The sequence below is a fragment of the Mytilus californianus genome, unplaced genomic scaffold (assembly GCF_021869535.1).
Source record: "Mytilus californianus isolate M0D057914Y unplaced genomic scaffold, xbMytCali1.0.p SCAF_12, whole genome shotgun sequence".
In the NCBI taxonomy this organism is placed as follows: domain Eukaryota; kingdom Metazoa; phylum Mollusca; class Bivalvia; order Mytilida; family Mytilidae; genus Mytilus; species Mytilus californianus.
In genome coordinates this window covers 63,300,622-63,322,113 of record NW_026262604.1, presented here as the reverse complement: position 1 = coordinate 63,322,113, position 21,492 = coordinate 63,300,622, and the positions used below count along the sequence as shown (strand labels likewise).

The window sequence follows — 21,492 nt, the reverse complement described above, 5'->3', positions numbered from 1 at the left end:
ATGGGTGTCTTTCGCCTCCTTTTTCGTAAAATTTAATCACAAAGTTCGTGCGACAAAAAGTTGGAACAAAACATAACAATAATTGCCGGACCAATGTTTGGTATGGATATGCAAATACGGACTGTCATACAGAAAACAGCCCATATTACATACATTATATACTCTTGATGTTCCTATGAACCCACTATGAAGGCTATTTTTATCTTCAGCTATCCAAAAATGAATTTTATTGCACACTAGCTCTCATATTTGAAAAATCCACCGGCGCCAAAATGCGATACTACACACCTAACTGTGGAGTGCTACCTTATATCAATCTGATGACAACGCCTATTGTTGTATGCCTTCAGAGAGTGAAATAACCACGTTTATTTCACATGTGAAATAATCGGTTTTTATTTGACTGGGAAATCAATGTAATTCATTGCTACCAATGTAATAATAAAGTTTACTCTTATAAATTTTACCATCCCCTTTTCCTTGCTTTCTTGCAAATTAAGCTTACTGTTTGTGTCATATATGTGCATATGTATGTAATCAGGATCTTCCATAGATTTGATATCTAGTAGTTTAAATGGTAAAATATAATTTCTTTTTGGTGTATCCACGGCAACTATCTGCATTTATTTGCTATAAAATATTGCAAAAAGGGGGGAAAGATGTCACATATTTCCCAAAAACTTGACCAGAAGTAGAATTTCAATCCCTTGGAGTGATACCTTTTCTGAAACTGTTTACATATATCTATCAGGAAATCAAATAAAAATCATATGTCTTTCATCTCATTTTTTTGTAAAATTGCGTCAAAAACTTCGTGTAGAAATTTTTTTTTTGTACACATTACATTAATTTCTGGACCTAATAGCCCATAAAACATGAAAAAAACACTCTCGATTGTTTACAAGATAAAAGCCCATTCTCAAATTGAAGGGGGTGGGGTGACCCCAGGGACTCAACCTATATTTTACTTGATTTGTTTTATTGTCCTGTGATCATTACTGAAGACCGCGTGTGTCTATCACTTACTGTTCTCAAGTTATAGTCATTTGAAAATAAAAAAAAATAAAATCCCATAGGTTTCTTTAGTAAATCCCTCCCTTCTGTAGGCCCCTCAAAAACCCCATAAATAGATCCCAAGAAGAAAAATAATAAGACCTGGGCAAAAACAATAAGTCTCCAAACTTTGTTTGGGAGACTTAATACCAAATAGTATATACGAATTTTGTTATACAGTCCGATTTTGTAATAGGCCGAGTTTGTTATAGTCCGAGTCTGTTATGGGCCGAGATGAGATACCAGGTTACTTTCGATACACTCGGGCTTTTACGTCTTTAATAAACATTTGTGATAATCGTAGTAAAAATAGCGTCGAAAAATGTTCATTCATGAAAAATTTAAATACGGTATTTATTTCCTCTTCATTCGGAGGACTGGAGAAAACCCCTGAAACCGGGATTATTGTACTCCCGTCGGGAGGTACACATATACGGATCTCACGCATATCTGGGGAATACCGATAAAAGCATAACGTAGAAACTGCTGTCTCGTGTAGATGTGTATTGATTTTAATTTCCGCGCAGCGCAGATCCGCGAAGTAGTGTTTGTGATAGCCATTTTCAAAATGAAGTTGAATTCATTTGAATTATCGATGAACATTCAGTACATTTAAATTCAAGCTGTAAGCTTATCAAAATAGAAGTAACTAAAAATTTCAAAAGCATCTTCTTAGAATTAGTATTCAAACACTAGTACTACATTATCTAGTAGAATACTTGCGATAGACTAATTTAAGGTTTCATCTGCGTTACCGCCCATCTTTCGATAACTCGTTAATTGGTTTAATATCAGGCATGGAAGTTGATTCTCCGCATGTGATCGATCAAATCACTGACACTTTTCGGTCATTTTCGTGTTCACGGAAAACTACGAACAGACAAGTTTTTGTCGCATATACGTGCGAAGTAACCCGAATAGTCCATTCGTTACATTCCGTTGATGTACGCTGCCGAATAGCCATTCGTTCAATTTTTATTTTAGTCCAATTTTCCTATTTCTGGTTAGTTCGATCTTAAATTGGCTTTGAAGTGACGACGTTGTTATTCCTTTTAAATATTACTTCCATGGATAGACGTACTGTGGATTCATTTATTTTCGTGGGTACCAATTTTCGTGGATTAAGGAAAACTTACATGTTCGTGGATATCTAATTTCGTGGTTTTTGACAATGTCTGCATACAAGCCTATAGTAAATTTGCCATTCGTTGAACATATAATTTCGTGGTTAACCTATAACCACGAAATCAACGAAAATTGGTATCCAACGAATAATAATGAATCCACAGTATACACCTTTCAATCGTACACCACATACTGTTAAAATCTTACTTGTACTATCCCAAGAAACAAACCGAACTAAGAAAACTCAACTTCAATCAATGAACCATGGAAATAATGTCAAGGTCAGATGAACATGTTTACATACAAACATATTTACCAAATATAGTTAACCTATTGCTTAAAGTATCTGGAAAAAAATATATATATAGTCGTTTGTAAACAAGAAAACAAATAACTCTGACCATTGAACCATGAAAATAAAATGAGGTTAAGGTAAGATGAACCTGACAAACAGACATGTACACCATAGACCAAATATAGATGATTTATTGGTTTTAGTACCGGAGGAACGGACCTAAAATAAAAACTTTACATTGACCAATAAACCAATGTGAAATGAAATCCATCAAACGGACAATCATTCCATAAACCAAATATGGCCGTTGACATACTGCTTAATAAGTACTAGTATCTGAGATACGGAATCGACCTCGAAAACTGAACTTAATCTTGATCACTGTTCAATGAAATGAGGTCGTGGTCAGGTGGAATTTGTCTGGTGTACAAGTATTATACCTTGCAAGGAACCTAAGAGACATATTTGTAAAAACAAATTTGTTTGTTTCTGAAACCTACATATTTATTTCAATTGTATTATATCGTTATGTGATGATTTATCTGAATAAATATTGGTTAAACCATGCAGAGACATATAATACAATTGTATTATATGTCTCTGGTTAAACGAAGGAACCCATATATATATGAAATATAGGTATCTTGTTACTCTAAAGAGAAAAATGCTCTGATACGACCGCAGAGGACTAACCCTGAACAGTTGGGGCAAGTATGGACACTACATTCAAACTTGATACAGCTCTAAATTTGGATTGTGATTAAATATTTGACACATCATAGATTTCTGACACAGAATAAATGTGGTCAAAGAAACTCAAAATTTTGAAACTGGACTTGTATCTCTTATATTCCAATACTAGTATCCAAATCTAAAAACACGGTTAGATTCAGCATATATTTTTGATGAAATCAAACAGAGTTTCATTTTGCACCCTTTGGACCACAATTAATAACAGGACCCAAAATCCAAATTCTAAATAAACGGTTAGATTCAGCATATCAAACCCCATATATTCAATTTTTGTTGAAATAAAAAAAAGTTTAATTTTGGTCCCCAATTTGAACCAACTTGAAAGCTGGGCCCAAAATCTAAATACACCATTTAAATTCGGAATATCACAGAACTTATATATATTCAGTTTTTGTTGAAATCAAACAAAGTTTAATTTTGGATCTCAATTTGGACCAACTAGAAATCTGGGCTTAAATTCAAAAATCTTAATACATGTTTAGATTCAGCATATCAAAGAACACCTTGAATTCAATTTTTGTTAAAATCAAACAAAGTTTAATTTTGGACCCTTTGGACTTTAATGTAGACCAGTTTGAAAACCAGTCCCACAATCAAAATCTAAATACAGTTGGATTCAGCAAAGCAAAGAACCCCGATAATTCAATTTTTGATGAAATAAAACAAAGATTAATTTAATTTGGACCCTTTAAACCTCAATATGGGCCAATTCAAAAACAGGGCCAAAAATCCAAATTCTAAATACATGGTTAGATTCAACATATTTAAGAACCCCAGAAATTCAAGACTTTGAATTAAACCCCATTGAAATTGGTCAAGAAATAATCAATGTATACGAAAGTATTGCTTTTTGGCCTCTTTTTCCAAAACGGTTAGGTTCATAACAACCTTTCTTTTATGGTATGGAACCTGGTGGTACAATTTCATAGCGACCCAGACTTATACTCAAGTTATGGCCCCTTTCTCTGCTCCTAATTCCTAAACATTTTGGGCCATGACCCCAACCATTCCTTTTGATGTATAGAACCTTGTGGTGATATTTCAGAGAGATTCATGCACTTATACACAAGTTATTGTCATGAAACAAGAAAAATGCTTGTTTTTGAACCCAAATATCTCTCAAAATCAATCTGAACCATAATAAAATGCTCCGCAGGGCGCAGCTTGATACGACCGCAGAGGTCGAACCCTGAACAGTTGGGGCAAGTATGGACACAACATTCAAGCTTGATACAGCTTTGCATTTGGATTGTGATTAAATATTTGACACAGCATAGGTTTCTGACACAGAATGAATGTGGTCTAAGAACTTAAAAATTTTAAAATTGGACATTCACCTATTATGGTCCAATATCCAAAATCTAAATACATGGTTAGATTCAGCATATCAAAGAACCCCAAGAATTCAATTTTTGATGAAATCAAACAAAGTTTAATTTTGGACCCTTTTAACCTCAATGATGACAAAGTTGATAACGGGGCCCAAAAATCAAAAATTTAAATACATGGTTAGATTCAGCATATCAAAGAACCCCATATATTCAATTTTTGTTGAAATCAAACAAAGTTTTATTTTGGACCCGATTTGGACCAACTTGAAAACTGGGCCCATCATCAAAAATCTAAATACATGTTTAGATTCAGCATATCAAAGAACCCTTAGAATTCAATTTTTGTTAAAATCAAACTAAGTTTAATTTTGGACCCTTTGGACCTAAATGTAGACCAATTTGAAAATGGAACCAAAAATTAAGAATCTAAATACATGGTTAGATTCGGCATATCAAAGAACCCCAATAATTCAATTTTTGATGAAATCAAACAAAGTTTAATTTTGGACCCTTTGGACCTCAATGTGGACCAATTTAATAACGGGGCCCAAAATCCAAAAACTAAATACACAGTTAGATTCAGCATATTAAAGAACCCCAAGAATTCAAGAATAAAACCCCATTTAAATTGGTCAAGAAAAAAGCAATTTATACGAAGTATCTTCTTTTGCACAATACTGTGCAATTAAATATTTCTTGCTATTGCGCAATACTGTACAATTGACAATTTCTTGCTATTGCGCAATATTGTGCTATTGGATATTTCTTGCTATTGCGCAATACTGTGCAATTGAAGATTTCTTGCTATTGCGCAATACTGTGCAATTGAAGATTTCTTGCTATTGTGCAATACTGTGCAATTGAAAATTTCTTGCTATTGCACAATACTTATTATATAATAATTTACACATCCTGTTTGGTGTGTATCTCCTACCATATCATAATTATTTGCTTTTAAATATAAATCAGAAATAACCAACTTAAAATGGAAAATTTTAAAAGAAAAATAAAAGGAAAAAAAGAAAAAAAAGGAAAAATAAAAAAATCCCCCCCCCTAATTTTTTGAACCCCCTTATGATTCATCACCCCCAAACTCATTCCCAGCCTTCCCTTTGTGGTATGGTACCTTGCAGTACAATTTCAGAGAGATCCATACACTTGTACACAAGTTATTGTCTGGAAACTAGAAAAATGCTTATTTTTGGCCCCTTTTTGGCCCCCAATTCCTAAACGTTTCGGCAATTACCCCCAAACTCAATTCCAGCTTTCCCTTTGTGATATGGAACCTTGTAGTACAATTTCAGAAAGATCCATACACTTACACACAAGTTATTGTCATGAAACTAGAAAAATGCTTGTTTTTTGCCCCTTTTTTGGCCCCTAATTCCTAAAATTTTGAGGCAATTACCCTCAAAATCAATCCCAGCAATCCTTTTGTGATATGGAACCTTGTGGTACAATGTCAGAGAGATCCATACACTAACACACAAGTTATGTCTGGAAGTTACAAAAATGCTTATTTTTGGCCCCTTTTTGGCCCCTATTTCCTTTACTGTTGGTACCATAACCCCAAAAATCAATCCCAACCTTCTTTTTGTGGTATTGAACCTTGTGGTAAAATTTCATAGAGATCCATTCACTTAAACTAAAGTTAGAGTGCGAAAACCAATGTGTCTTCGGACGACGCCGGACGACGACGACGACGACGACGACGCCAACGTCATACCAATATACGACCACAAAAAATTTTTTGCGGTCGTATAAAAACATGTTTGTTGGATGGATTTAAAATTAATACAAAATAAAATTAGGAAACAAGGCACACTTAGGATGATTGTGATAACAGTTGTGTAGGCATGGTAGGAGAAGACTGAAAAAAATTAAAATACTTTCATAAAAAAAAAATTTCAACAGTAGTACATTTTATGAAATACTTCCAGAAGCCAAATTGGCTCTTACTGATACCTGCTTATAAATACATGTATATAGATAACAGCACAAGTTATAAAAGAGAAGGAACATAAAAGTTAAACAGTAGTTGTTGACTGAGTTCCTGTGAAATAGTGTTTATATTTTTTTGTTTCCAACTATAATAAATTATATAACCAAGCAAAATATTTAAGAATAAAATGCTCCGCAGGGCGCAGCTTGATACGACCGCAGAGGTCGAACCCTGAACAGTTGGGGGAAGTATGGACACAACATTCAAGCTTGATACAGCTTTGCATTTGGATTGTGATTAAATATTTGACACAGCATAGGTTTCTAACACAGATTGAATGTGGTCTAAGAACTTAAAAATTTTAAATTGGACATTCACCTATTATGGTCCAATATCCAAAATCTAAATACATGGTTAGATTCAGCATATCAAAGAACCCCAAGAATTCAATTTTTGATGAAATCAAACAAAGTTTAATTTCGGACCCTTTTGACCTCAATGTGGACAAAGTTGATAACGGGGCCCAAAAATCAAAAATCTAAATACATGGTTAGATTCAGCATATCAAATACCCCATATGTTCAATTTTTGTTGAAATCAAACAAAGTTTAATTTTGGACCCCGATTTGGACCAACTTGAAAACTGGGCCCATAATCAAAAATCTAAATACATGTTTAGATTCAGCATATCAAAGAACCCTAAGAATTCAATTTTTGTTAAAATCAAACTAAGTTTAATTTTGGACCCTTTGGACCTTAATGTAGACCAATTTGAAAACGGAACCAAAAATTAAGAATCTAAATACACGGTTAGATTCGGCATATCAAAGAACCCCAATAATTCAATTTTTGATGAAATCAAACAAAGTTTAATTTTGGACCCTTTTGACCTCAATGTGGACAAAGTTGATAACGGGGCCCAAAAATCAAAAATCTAAATACATGGTTAGATTCAGCATATCAAAGAACCCCATATATTCAATTTTTGTTGAAATCAAACAAAGTTTAATTTTGGACCCCGATTTGGACCAACTTGAAAACTGGGCCCATAATCAAAAATCTAAATACATGTTTAGATTCAGCATATCAAAGAACCCTAAGAATTCAATTTTTGTTAAAATCAAACTAAGTTTAATTTTGGACCCTTTGGACCTTAATGTAGACCAATTTGAAAACGGAACCAAAATTTAAGAATCTAAATACACAGTTAGATTCGGCATATCAAAGAACCCCAATAATTCAATTTTTGATGAAATCAAACAAAGTTTAATTTTGGACCCTTTGGACCTCAATGTGGACCAATTTAAAAACGGGGCCCAAAATCCAAAAACTAAATACACGGTTATATTCAGCATATTAAAGAACCCCATGAAATCAAGAATAAAACCCCATTGAAATTGGTCAAGAAATAAGCAATTTATAGGAAGTATCTTCTTTTGCACAATCCTGTGCTATTAAATATTTCTTGCTATTGCGCAATACTGTACAATTGACAATTTCTTGCTATTGCGCAATATTGTGCTATTGGATATTTCTTGCTATTGCGCAATACTGTGCAATTGAAGATTTCTTGCTATTGCGCAATACTGTGCAATTGAAGATTTCTTGCTATTGTGCAATACTGTGCAATTGAAAATTTCTTGCTATTGCACAATACTTATTATATAATAATTTACACATCCTGTTTGGTGTGTATCTCCTACCATATCATTATTATTTGATTTTAAATATAAATCAGAAATAACCAACTTAAAATGGAAAATTTTAAAAGAAACAAAAAAGGAAAAAAGAAAAAAAAGGAAAAAAAAATAAATCCCCCCCCAAAATTTTTTGAACCCTCATTATGATTCATCACCCCCAAACTCAATCCCAGCCTTCCCTTTGTGGTATGGTACCTTGCAGTACAATTTCAGAGAGATCCATACACTTGAACACAAGTTATTGTCTGGAAACTAGAAAAAAATGTGTTTTTTGGCCCCTTATTCCTAAACGTTTAGGGCAATTACCCCCAAACTCAAACCCAGCTTTCCCTTTGTGATATGGAACCTTGTAGTACAATTTCAGAAAGATCCATACACTTACACACAAGTTATTGTCATGAAACTAGAAAAATGCTTGTTTTTTGCCCCTTTTTTGGCCCCCAATTCCTAAAATTTGGAGGCAATTACCCCCAAAATCAATCCCAGCATTCCTTTAGTGATATGGAACCTTGTGGTACAATGTCAGAGAGATCCATACACTAACACACAAGTTATGTCTGGAAGTTACAAAAATGCTTATTTTTGGCCCCTTTTTGGCCCCTAATTCCTTTACTGTTATTACCATAACCCCCAAAATCAATCCCAACCTTCCTTTTGTGGTATTGAACCTTGTGGTAAAATTTCATAAAGATCCATTCACTTAAACTAAAGTTAGAGTGCGAAAACCAATGTGTCTTCGGACGACGCCGGACGACGACGACGCCAACGTCATACCAATATACGACCACAAAAATTTGTTTGCGGTCGTATAAAAACAAGGTTAGGGACAAAGAGACAAGACAGGCGGAAACTACATAATAGAAAGCTTCTGTATACAACCAGGTTTATAACCTCTAAAATATCAAGCATTCTACAAATAGTTAACGCTAGACAAGCATACCGTCTCGCTCACATTCTGTGACTGGTAATAAGCATTGTGTATAAGTTTCATTACATTTGGTTGAGGCAAACTAGTTAGAGACGGAAACGAAAAATTCTGCAATTTTTCCATTTGTAAAGGGGCATAACTCTAGAATGGTTAAAGTGATACCAACAAAATTCGAACTTAATCTGTATTTGGTGGTAATAAGCATTGTGTACAAGTTTCATAACATTTGGTTGAGGCAAACTTAAGTTAGAGAACGGAAACCAACTATGGGACGTACGTACAAGGTTAAACTTAATGCCCGCTCCGCTACGGTGGGGCATAAAAATTATATGGAGGGTTGGTTGTGAAAGCATTTTTTAATCATGCATGTCAAATTGTAATTGACTTTAATTTTCCAACTATGAACTTCCATCTCTATGTAGCAGCAGTCCAACAGCACCTAAAAGATTTCATATCTCTGCGATTTAAAAGAACTTGCATTTCCTATCATTCCTGCTTTTCTCTCTTGAAACCACAAATAACACCAATGTAATCATGATTGGTTGAAATTAATTATTTATAACTGATAGAGTGGGGTACTCATTTTCGCCATAATTTTCCATGTTTTCTGCAGTTTATGTTCAGACCTTTAAGTTTTTGAAGTATACTGATATTTCTATATGAAAATAACACCAAAAGCAAAATATTCTTAGCTTGAAAACGTGTTTCTCTGAAAAGTTAGATTAAAGGCTATTTGAAATTTCCTGATGTTTTGTCATAGGGGGACACATATTCACCGTTTTTACACATCTATTTAAAACCAAATAACTGCAGCTTTAAACAATATTTATCAAATCAAATTCATTTCAAAGGTGTAAAGAACTGAAATTTAGGGCAATCAGTCAAAGAATTACATAGAAATACTTCTTTGAAATCTTTTTTTTTCATTCAGGAAATTGACCGAAAATCGTTGTCCGTTTTTCGGTCCTTTGTGGCACTTGCCGAAATTTTTTCTAAGTTTAGAAAATAATCATATTTCTTATAAAAAAATTATTTACCGGCATATTTCTTCCATTTCAGCAATCCTTTGAAGTTTCTACACCTTAAAATCATAAAACGGCGAAATTGTGTCCACGGCGAATATGTGTGCCCCACTCTACTTTCCCCTGTGATAAAAATTCTTTCTCCTCTCGGAGACAACATACACAATTTATCTTGTTCAAACACACAGGTGAAGTACAACACGAATAAGAGTATGTCCCTAAGAGTTTTTTTTTAATTTAAAAATTCTATGCAGTTTCATTTAGCAACACTCATCTTATCCTTATGAACAAGTTACTTCCCTTTATTGCCATGTTGGAGGTCTAAGTGCACTATTTCTTTCATAAATCAGCCGAACATAACTTGTTATATGGACCACTAGACTTTAGAAAATTTTACTGAAGAATTTTTATTTCTCTAGTCATGCTGGTCTCATCCCTACGATCTAGAAACTGAAAATATTTTCACTTATTTGTACCATATTTTAATTTGGTTAGTAAATCAACCATTTACCCCCTTCAAAATGGGGACCAAGGGAAATAACATGAACTGAAATTATGTCTCATCAAAACCTATCTATAGAGAAGCTATAATGATACCGAGCAAGCAAGTTATACTGAGAACAGATATGAAGAAAAGAGACATGGAATATATGACAATGAGACAGCAACATAATCATGCTGTATATCATATGTGTTTTTCGTACATAAATCAGGCTGTTAGTTTTCTTGTTTGACATTTGTCATTTTGGGGCCTTTTATAGCTGGCTATGCTGAATGGGTTTTGCTCATTGATGAAGACCGATCGGTGACCCATAGTTGTTAATCTGGAGAGTTGTCTCATTGGCATTGATACCACATCATCTCATTTTTATATAATAATAACGCCATAAAACATAATCAAAGTGCTTGTAAGCACAGAAGGGTAAAGATTGCCTTTGGGCCAGGTGAGCTAAAGACTGAAAATAAAACAGGTCAAAAGGTTAATATAAACACAACTACAATATGGTGTTTGTGAAAACCTAAAGATTTTATTATCACAATGTCCAGGCTTTAACATAGCAGAATAAGCATTTGACTAATGAATGATTCTGTGTTGAATTGGGTTCTTTTTTTTCATAATTAGTATCGTATTTACATAATCATTTCTTGAAACTTGGAATAACGTGAATGGAATAAAGCCTCTAGTGTTTTAGTATTTAACAATGACAAGTTTCACAATTCAGCACAGTACTTAACAATGACAATCATAAATCAAGAGTTTAAAGTTGAAAGTTCATCATCAACAAGAATGATCAATAAATAATAATCTTCTTCTTTCATTTGTACAAAATCTTCACAGGTATTTCACATACACCAATCTTCTCTCCAGCACACATACTCAGTTTATCACAGTTTATGGTTGTTTCCTTCGGAAGGAACAGCCTGAAAAAACAAAACATTTTGTTAAATCAGAAAATAATATGGAGAAAAATAATCTTATTTAATACAGATCCTATGTCCAAGCTTTGATTACGAGGATCTGAAAACAATCAGTTTTTTGTTACTCTTTAAAGACCTTCAGGATTCTTTGGTTTCGTTGAATTAATACACATACACCTTAAAAAATTTGAGGGCTGAAATTTTATTGGCTGATGTTATAATTACCAGGACATTATAATGTAAAACAGACATGGGTCTACTGCTATGATCTACCAGTATACAAGTGAATCAGTACACGTTGGGTAAGGTTTGTCTTCACAGCAAATCAGACCCGAAAGATAGTCATCATATTCACATGAACAGGAACTTTGTATTAAGGAACCATATAGGGGAACTGAAAATGTCATGTGCAATTCCAGGAAAATTTATATATATATTTATCTATATGCACATAAATAGAATCTGCAGCTCGACAAACTGTAAAGCATTTTGGCTCGCTGGCCACCCTCAGATGATATTTTATGATATAAATCCACATAAAACACAATAACTTATATGTACATGACCTTCAACAATAGGGAAGACATAAACAACCTTTGTTAGCTGTATAATCTGTTCACTTTCTGTATTTATCACAAATTAGACACATCTTTAGAATATAGTGCATCAAGAAGGCATAAATATTTCAGTCATTCAAAAGTATTATTTAATCAGTAACAAAGAAATTAAAGCAGCCATTTGTATCATTTTGGATTTATTTATTACAAGTCAGTGTATGCAATTGTACCTACATATAAGTTTGTATATTGGTGTTTTTATTTCCTCAATGCCAGCAAGTTTTATCCTAATGCTATGAAAATATACAAGTGAATCAGTACATGTTGGGTAAGGTTTGTCTTCACAGCAAATCAGACCCGAAAGATAGTCATCATATTCACATGAACAGGAGCTTTGTTATTAGGAACCTGTCTAGGGGAATTAAAAATGTAATGAACAAATCCAAGAAAATTGATATCTTTTTTAAATGCAAATAGATCTTAAAATATTAGAAACTTGACACAATGTGAAGACTCACTCTCAAAAAAGATTCACAAGGTGACTCTCGGCTGATATTTAATAATATAATGTGAAGAAAACACATTAGCTTACATGTATATGGCCTGCCACTACAGGAGAGACATGTAAATATGTAAGTATTCTTTGTTAACTTTACAGTCCCTAGATTCTGTTTTAATCATAAACTAGACACATTTTCTGATGTAGACTTATTTATGAAGTGCAAAGAGCATAAATATTTCAATCAAACAAAATTATCTTTTCAGTAAGTTACAAAGAAAGTGAAGAATCTATTTGCATAATTTCCCACAACATTTACTACAAGTCAGTCTAGGAGCATTAGTAAATTCCTGAAAGCTGGTATCATACAACATCTTATTTTGATATTGGTTTGACCATTTTCTTCCATGCTAGCTACATGTAGTATGTTTTTAAAATTTCACCTCATGCAAAACAACAATACACAGATATAATCCTAATGCTACATGTATGAACATATACAAGTGAATCAGTACACGTTGGGTAAGGTTTGTCTTCACAGCAAATCAGACCCGAAAGATAGTCATCATATTCACATAAACAGTCACATTGTTACTAGGAGATGGTACAGGAGTATTAAAAATATCATGTGCAATTCCAAAAAAATTTATATATATATCTTTTTATAGGCATGTACGTAGATCTTAAAATATCACAAAGAAAATAAATTTGCATGTTGGTATAAACTTTTTTTTCTGACAATGATGGCTAGTACATATAAAATAAGAAGATGTGGTATGATTGCCAATGAGACAACTCTCCACAAGAGACCAAATGAAAACTAACAACTATAGGTCACCGTACGACCTTCAACAATGAGTTAAACCCATACAGCATAGTCAGCTATAAAAGGCCCCGAAATAACAAATGTAAAACAAACATTAAACAGATGTTGGCCAAACGTACTATACAAGTGAATCAGTACACGTTGGGTAAGGTTGTCTTCACAGCAAATCAGACCCGAAAGATAGTCATCATATTCACTTGAACAGTAACTTTGTATTTATATATATTTAGGAACCTATATAGTGGAATTAAAAATGTCAGTCTTACAAAAGTATCTTTAAGTCAGTTACAAAGAAAATGAGGCAGCTATATGCCTCATAATAAACATTATTTACAGTACTACATGTATAAGTGTATTCAATTGCACATACAGTGTAAGCTGGTATATTGGTGTGTTTTTATTTCAAGTTCATTTAAACATGTTGGAAAATTCAAAGTACAAATGTACATGTATCTGCATACAGGAAGTAACTAACTGACAGATCTGAAAAGTGCCGACACTTTACAATTCATTCATGTGAATAAACTGACTAATAGGCATCATACTGTTCTACAGTTTCTGACAAAGTGCATAACGAAAATATTTGTTGGACCAACAAACAAATGATTGCATTACAGCATGTTAATATTATAATACAGACATGATCCTACTGCTAAAAACATATTTACAAGTGAATCAGTACATGTTGGGTAAGGTTTGTCTTCACAGCAAACCAGACCCGAAAGATAGTCATCATATTCACATGAACAGTAACTTTGTAGGGGGGAATTGAAAATATGCAATTCCAGAATAATTGAATGATAATCCTCCCTCCCCCCATAAAAGTCAAACAAGTATGTGATTTTTATCAGTTGATAATTTAATATTGGTTTTGAACTAGCTTTCAGTATTTGCTAGTACTCTTGGATCAGTACTTTGTATAGATTTGATGAGTCGAGCCCTTCACAAGAAGTTGTTTTGGTTTATTCTTATGTTGTGCCGTTACACCACTGTCCCATCAATCCTAAATATACCACTCAATGGTTTTATATGCAGAAAGAGTAAATGAGTAACATTTTTTGCCACTCAGCCTATGACCCAACCTGTCCAAACAGTTTTTTCGAGAAAAAATAGTTTCGATATATAAAGACTGCATTTCTTTTCATACCATAAATCATTTTTCTTGACCTACACAAGTAATATTCTATATTTTCTAAAATTTCTTTTTAAAGCAATCACACAAGACTAATTGTTCAAAAACATGGGTTAGATAAAAATTGGGTTATTTGCAGGGAAAAATTACTTTTCTTGTTAACATTTAACTATTCACTTGTCATAGACTGATCCTTAAAACTTTGGAACAGTCAGTGCTATTAAGAATATTCCATATAAACAGATGTAATAGGGTAAGAAAAGTCAACCAGTATATGTGTCCATAGAACAAAATGCTTGCACTATCACATTAGTGAACCCCCTAATATGTTTCTTTTTTTTATTTTTCACATCATAATGAACAAATGTTACAAGTTGATGTGACCTAAAATTTCATTGTTACATGTACAACATGATGTAACTACCATAAACCATAACTTTTAACTTGATAGGGGAGTTTCAGGACAAAAAAAATAAGAGTCAAATCAAAAAGTGACTCCTAACTAGAACATTGCAAATCTGCACATATACGTATATATACACGACATGTATGTAGAGTCATAAATACATGTACCATATTAAGATGTGTACAGACAGACAAGTGAATCAGTACACGTTGGGTATGTTTGTCTTCACAAAATTCTGACCCGAAAGATTTGTCATCATTTTCACTTGCTGTTCCTAAAGGGCTTTTAATATCATTTCAAATTAACATAAAAAGTTGCAATGATCATGATAATTGAAACAAACTGCAATTAAATTGAAATACAATGTAAAGTATGCGTCAATTAAGATTTAGGGGCCACCAACACCCTTTGAAAGTTTGATGACCACGTAATGTGTCATACTCCAAAAATTACATTAATTTCAAATTTTTAGGACCTTTAGATTCAATATCAGAAGTTGAGAACAAGAAATATTTTTGGGGGTGTGAAGATAAATTAAAATGATCTGAAAAAACATTTTAATCTGTCTATATTTAAGTAATTTAAGAATCTTGAGTGATCAAATTGCATACCCCATGCCCCACCTATTAAGCAAAAAATTTTGGTCTAATTTTAGTTACTACTATGACATTTATTAACTTGAATTTAGATACATATGGCCATATATGTTGCGGTAAGGTCACCATCCCAATATTAAGTATTTGAATGAACACCTGGAACCAAGATGACTAACAGACAGGTGAAAACCTATATCTTTATACCTCTGGGGTACAATTAATGTTGAAAACTACAAAACTACAAACAATTTAAGCTTTTAGTTAACTCTAGCTAAATACATACATTTTGTAGTATGTGAATAAGGTTTCAGATTTTTTTTTTATCTTGGGTATGTGGGAACATCCGCTATTTAAGTCCGAGATGACCAGAAAAACTTAGGGGGCACGTATTTTGAGGCATAAAAGATAGGTTAGGCAAAGAATCCCACCACAAATTTCATTTTTATTTTGGCCATATGTATTTGGGTTTAAAATACTGTTGATGTTGGAAAGTGAAGTAACTTAAATTTAATATACAAAAGTGGCTCCAATATGTTATCCTAATTGTGACAATTTTGAGCAGTAGTAGGAAGAAGTTCTGCTGCCACATTTAATGTCATCCTCAGTGATTAACCTTGGCATACGACTCTTACCTTCTGTCAACCTGGCTTTACCGCCTGTAGGCTGGCACAAGACTGTTGAACATCCGACACACAATACTACTGTCTGTGCATGGCTGAAAACTGTGGTGATTTTATAACACCCTGAAAGAAAACTTTACTTTTAATGAACTTCTCTATGAAGCTTTGTAATTATAGAGTTATGCACAGTATTTGAAGTGTTCTTATAAATTACTTAATAGTTTATTTGAAGTGTTCTTATAAAACAGTCATAAATAAAATGCTCCGCTGGGCGCAGCTTGATACGACCGCAGAGGTCAAACCCTGAACAGTTGGGGCAAGTATGGACACAACATTCAAGCTTGGTACAGCACTGAATTTGGATTGTGATTAAATATTTGACACAGCACAGGTTTCTGACACAGAATGAATGTGGTCTAAGAACTTAAAAAATTTTAATTTACCTATTCAAACCATATCATTATTATTTGCTTTTATATATAAATCAGAAATAACCAATTTAAAATGGAAAATTTTAAAGAAAAAAAAATCCCCCCCCCAAATTTTTTGAACCCCCTTATGATTCATCACCCCCAAACTCAATCCCAGCCTTCCCTTTGTGGTATGGTACCTGCAGTACAATTTCAGAGAGATCCATACACTTGAACACAAGTTTATTGTCTGGAAACTAGAAAAATGCTTGTTTTTTTTGCCCCTTTTTGGCCCCAAATTCCTAAACGTTTAGGGCAATTACCCCCAAACTCAAACCCAGCTTTCCCTTTGTGATATGGAATATTGTAGTACAATTTCATAAAGATCCATACACTTACACACAAGTTATTGTCCTGAAACTAGAAAAATGCTTGTATTTTTTTTTTGGCCCCTAATTCCTAAAATTTTTAAGCAATTACCCCAAAAATCAATCCCAGCCTTCCCTTTGTGGTATGGTACCTTGCAGTACAATTTCAGAGAGATCCATACACTTGAACACAAGTTATTGTCTGGAAACTAGAAAAATGCTTATTTTTGGCCCCTTATTCCTAAACGTTTTGGGCAATTACCCCCAAACTCAATTCCAGCTTTCCCTTTGTGATATGGAACCTTGTAGTACAATTTCCGAAAGATCCATACACTTACACACAATTTATTGTCATGAAACTAGAAAAATGCTTGTTTTTTTCCCCTTTTTTGGCCCCTAATTCCTAATATTTTGAGGCAATTACCCCCCAAAATCAATCCCAGCATTCCCTGTGTGATATGGAACCTTGTGGTACAATGTCAGAGAGATCCATACACTAACACACAAGTTATGTCTGGAAGTTACAAAAATGCTTATTTTTGGCCCCTAATTCCCTAACTGTTGGTACCATAACCCCCAAAATCAATCCCAACCTTCCTTTTGTGGTATTGAACCTTATGGTAAAATTTCATAGAGATCCATTCACTTAAACTAAAGTTAGAGTGCGAAAACCAATGTGTCTTCTGACAACACCGACGACACCAACGTCATACCAATACACATAAAAATTTGATAACAGAACATTATAATTTTTATTACAACACGACTGTAACAGACTAGTAAACACAATCCTTACATATGAACATTGTTTATGATAAAAACCACTTTCATTAATTTTTTCAAGTCATATTTTCCACATTTGCTAATCAATTAAATGTTTACAATAATGTCCTCTTAAAGAATATATAAAAGAATATATATTAATATTGGCAAAGAGTAATATTTGGAAGAAAAGTTGCACGAGTTCCTTCTGGGAACGTTACATGTATATGTATTGCTTTATTTTTTATTCAATCCACAAATATATATTGCATTTATATGAAGTAAAAAATTTTCAGTATAAAAACCTATGCAATACTGTTGAAAAATTATTCTTTAAACTTAAAATATTACCTGGACATTTAACATCCATAAAATAACTGTTGGGACTCTGCACCAATCTTTTTAGTTTGCATTTCTGTTTCTCTTCCTCCAAAGAGGGGTGAAGGAGATCTTTTGCCAGCTGAAAGAAATCACAATTGCATCAATATAGGAAAGTACAAAATGAACATCATTGTTTGCAAATCAATTTAAATAAACTGAGTTAACAGTTTGCTTGTATGTTGTGTTGTTACATGGCTGTCCTGGGATTGGGGAGGTTCGGCCCATGCAACATTTTTTATGTACCTGTTCAAAATTGAGCCTGTTATAGACGACTTTCAAATTTGTGCACTTTCCTGTAAATTTCCCATGTCATAATGCTTATTAGCTGCGGAACCGTAGCTCTTATGTCATGTTATTTTTTTACTATTTGTGGACCATAGACCTACAGATTTTTCCTATTTCAAAACGTTCGGAATTGCGACCCAGGTTCAGGTCGCATTATTTCCCTAAAATTTATTGTTTATTGTTAATGCATAGCTTGTCAATATATATAGTTCGTTTCGTTAGTTATTTTTCTAGGATATGACGTACCTATTTATGTTTGAATATTCATTTCTTTGACACTATTATCTAATTATTTCCATTTGTATACATTCTTCGCCTACATGTATTTTGTTCAGCCATATAGAATCTCGTCGTGACGTCACGAAAAACAAGAAAGATAACTCTGATATCCTTAAAAAATTTGACGTCACAATTTAAAAGGTACTGTTGCTTGACGTCAGAAGGTTATTCTGAGCAGATCCAAGGTCATTCGAAGATAAAATTCAGCTAAATACCAAAAGTGTCAATACGTTTGTTTTTTGACAAATTTTGTGAAAGTAATTGTCACTGTTTTTAAAAGCGGACTATATACAGTATGGAATTTGCTTTTGTTGAAACTTGAATGGTGACCAATAATTGCTTATCCTCCTATAATGGGTTTTATGTGCTATTTAGAATGCATTGTGGTCACAATTTTCATTGAAAAAGCATGTATAGTACGAATTCATGTGACGTACGAAAACATATGATCTAAGGATACATCCAGTTAATTTGAAATCTGGTGGATAGTTGATTGATTCAGACTAATTGGCAATCACACCACATCTCCTTATTCTTATATTCTTGGATGCCTTTCAGTGTACTTGTGCCGTCAGACCCGAGTTGACCTTATTGATGGTCCGAGTTGACATTAGTCGGCCCGAGTTGTCCCATAATATATTCCATGTATACATACATTCGATTATCACAGAGTCAGGGTTTAAATGGCTCGTTTCTAAATGTCTTAGAATTTATCATATTCAATTAAACATCTACAACTTAAATCGAATGATCTGGTATTATTCAAACAAAAAATACGAAAATAAATGTCGGGCACGTATTCATGCTCAGTGTCCCCACGTGGACCTAACTATTTCTATGAAAAAGGCTTCTTACGACATCGAACTTCGGTTAATAATAGGAATCTTCCCTGTTTAACCGCTTGAGACGAAAAACCTTCAACAATTGTGTTGTCATTTAGACCTTCCAGCAATATGTACACAAATAGATATGCAATACCGATTTGTAAACATCGTCGCTTAGCCTTCATTTTCATTAGTTTTCTCTTAATTCTTCACATATTGTGCAATATTAGAACAAGGAAAAATATTCAAGAATGTAATATAAGTAAAATTTTTGGAATAGGGTCCGATATGTATGAAAAAATAGAAATCTTGTTCACTTACAGGCATTTTACAATGACTCCGTTAGCAGTCTTGTTGAAAAAGAACGAGAAGGGGCTTACACATTTTATATCACGGGTTACATTGCACAACCAAAGGCAATGCCGTAAAGTTTCGAATCTATAAATATTACTTATGTAAATTATTTGGACTTTGTTTTTAAATTTGGCATATAATTTATTATTTCATAACCTTTAACGTATAAAAATCAGTATGCTTCTGTGTGCTTCTTATCAACCCGAGATCATGGATTTTTGCAACAAGGGAAATAACTTATATATTTCATTAAAAAATATGGCGCGAACGTATATTTGTTCCGCCTAACAGAAGTACCCCTGGAAACTTTGTTATAAACAATGTCATAATATACACTTTATTCCGTAAGGAACAAATACTGTAGTATTTGTTCCAATGGAAATAATATTACAGAATATTTCTTCCACTTGCAACTTATATTATGAAGGACCTTCTATTTCGTGACATCTTGTGGTGCAATACTCATTATACTAAAAAATAACGGTGTTTCGGCATTCTTGCTTTTATTGACTTAGTTTTATTATAACTGTTCTTTCCTTTTATATCATAAGAGACATATATACACAGATATCAAATATTCAATTTTGAACTTTTAATAATCATGTTCTTGACGAATTCCAAACATTTAGAAATTGTTCAAATTAACTTTCACCGACCACAAACCGGGTACGTACGTAAAGTTACCACTATGACATTATTATTACGGTTAGTAATTGGGTCATTTTCAAATCATTTTAAAAAAATGTCGAATTTTCAGTACACCCATGCTAATTATTTTTTATTTCTAATGGTAAATGCAGTTGTAAGTGTTTCAATGAAAGTTTGTAGAATTTATGAGTCAGAACATTAATAATAAACACGAAAGTTTAGATCTATTTTGATATGATTAAAATATATTTAAGTCCGATTTTTGCGTAATTTTTGTCCGTACAGTGTCAGAGTAACACATTTCAAATGATGTTTTTCCTATTTTCTGATCGCCTTGATATCTGTAAAAGGGACTTTTTTAGAACGTTAATAATAACTCTAAGGAAAAATCGTAGCTTCTTTATTATTATATGTAACATTTTTTCTACAAACTAAATTCAATCAGCGTACATGAAGTTCATTTCCATCCTGTTACCGCTACTTAGATCAGCCGTTAAATTGTTCTTCCTATGAATATTGAACAAGTCCGTGTTGAATTCAAAAGCGCAAGGTAACCTAAACATTTAACACAGCACGTTTCTTGTATAACAGTGTAGACAAAAGAAATTTCAAGACATTTAGTGAAAAAAAATAGTGGGTACTTTTTTTGTCATGTCTATGCTGTTACCAACATATTGATTAATTACACCAGTATTATACTTGTAAAAAGTGCAATAATGTGTTGGAAACCAAAATCACAACAGAAAAAACATTTTCACTTCATCAAAGGGAGTAGTTATTTCACAACAGCATTCAAAAATGAAGAAATTTGTCTATCCTGTTATGTCTATCCTGTTACTATGGTTGCTATGGTTACAGTAACAGGATAGACAATAGTAGACAGAAACGTCTTTAAAAAGTTTATAATAATATATAGTTGCACACATAATGAAATGTTTCGTTGTTTGAACTCATCTAAAGGTTATAACGTCTTAATC

General features: G+C 33.1%; 1 protein-coding gene and 1 non-coding gene across 2 annotated transcripts; both read right to left on the bottom strand.

Annotated features, from left to right (window-relative positions):
- Window positions 1-11,152: 11,152 nt before the first annotated feature.
- On the bottom strand, window positions 11,153-19,938 carry LOC127722178 (40S ribosomal protein S27-like). Its single transcript, XM_052229071.1, has 4 exons — window positions 19,835-19,938; window positions 18,096-18,204; window positions 16,217-16,327; window positions 11,153-11,571 (listed from the first exon to the last, which is right to left on the bottom strand). The coding sequence occupies exons 1-4, from the start codon at window positions 19,838-19,840 to the stop codon at window positions 11,543-11,545; spliced, it is 255 nt and encodes an 84-aa protein (XP_052085031.1). The 5' UTR covers window positions 19,841-19,938; the 3' UTR covers window positions 11,153-11,542.
- On the bottom strand, window positions 13,575-13,649 carry LOC127722481 (small nucleolar RNA SNORD2). Its single transcript, XR_007991761.1, has one exon. It is a non-coding gene; the product is annotated as a small nucleolar RNA SNORD2 (small nucleolar RNA).
- Window positions 19,939-21,492: the final 1,554 nt, after the last annotated feature.

Excerpts from the sequence above, each read along its gene's own strand:
- LOC127722178 (XM_052229071.1), bottom strand. Across the intron at positions 16,328-18,095 it reads TATGGATGTTAAATGTCCAG|GGTGTTATAAAATCACCACA; the intron begins GTAATATTTTAA and ends GTTTTCTTTCAG. Across the intron at positions 11,572-16,216 it reads TAAAGCCAGGTTGACAGAAG|GCTGTTCCTTCCGAAGGAAA; the intron begins GTAAGAGTCGTA and ends TTGTTTTTTCAG.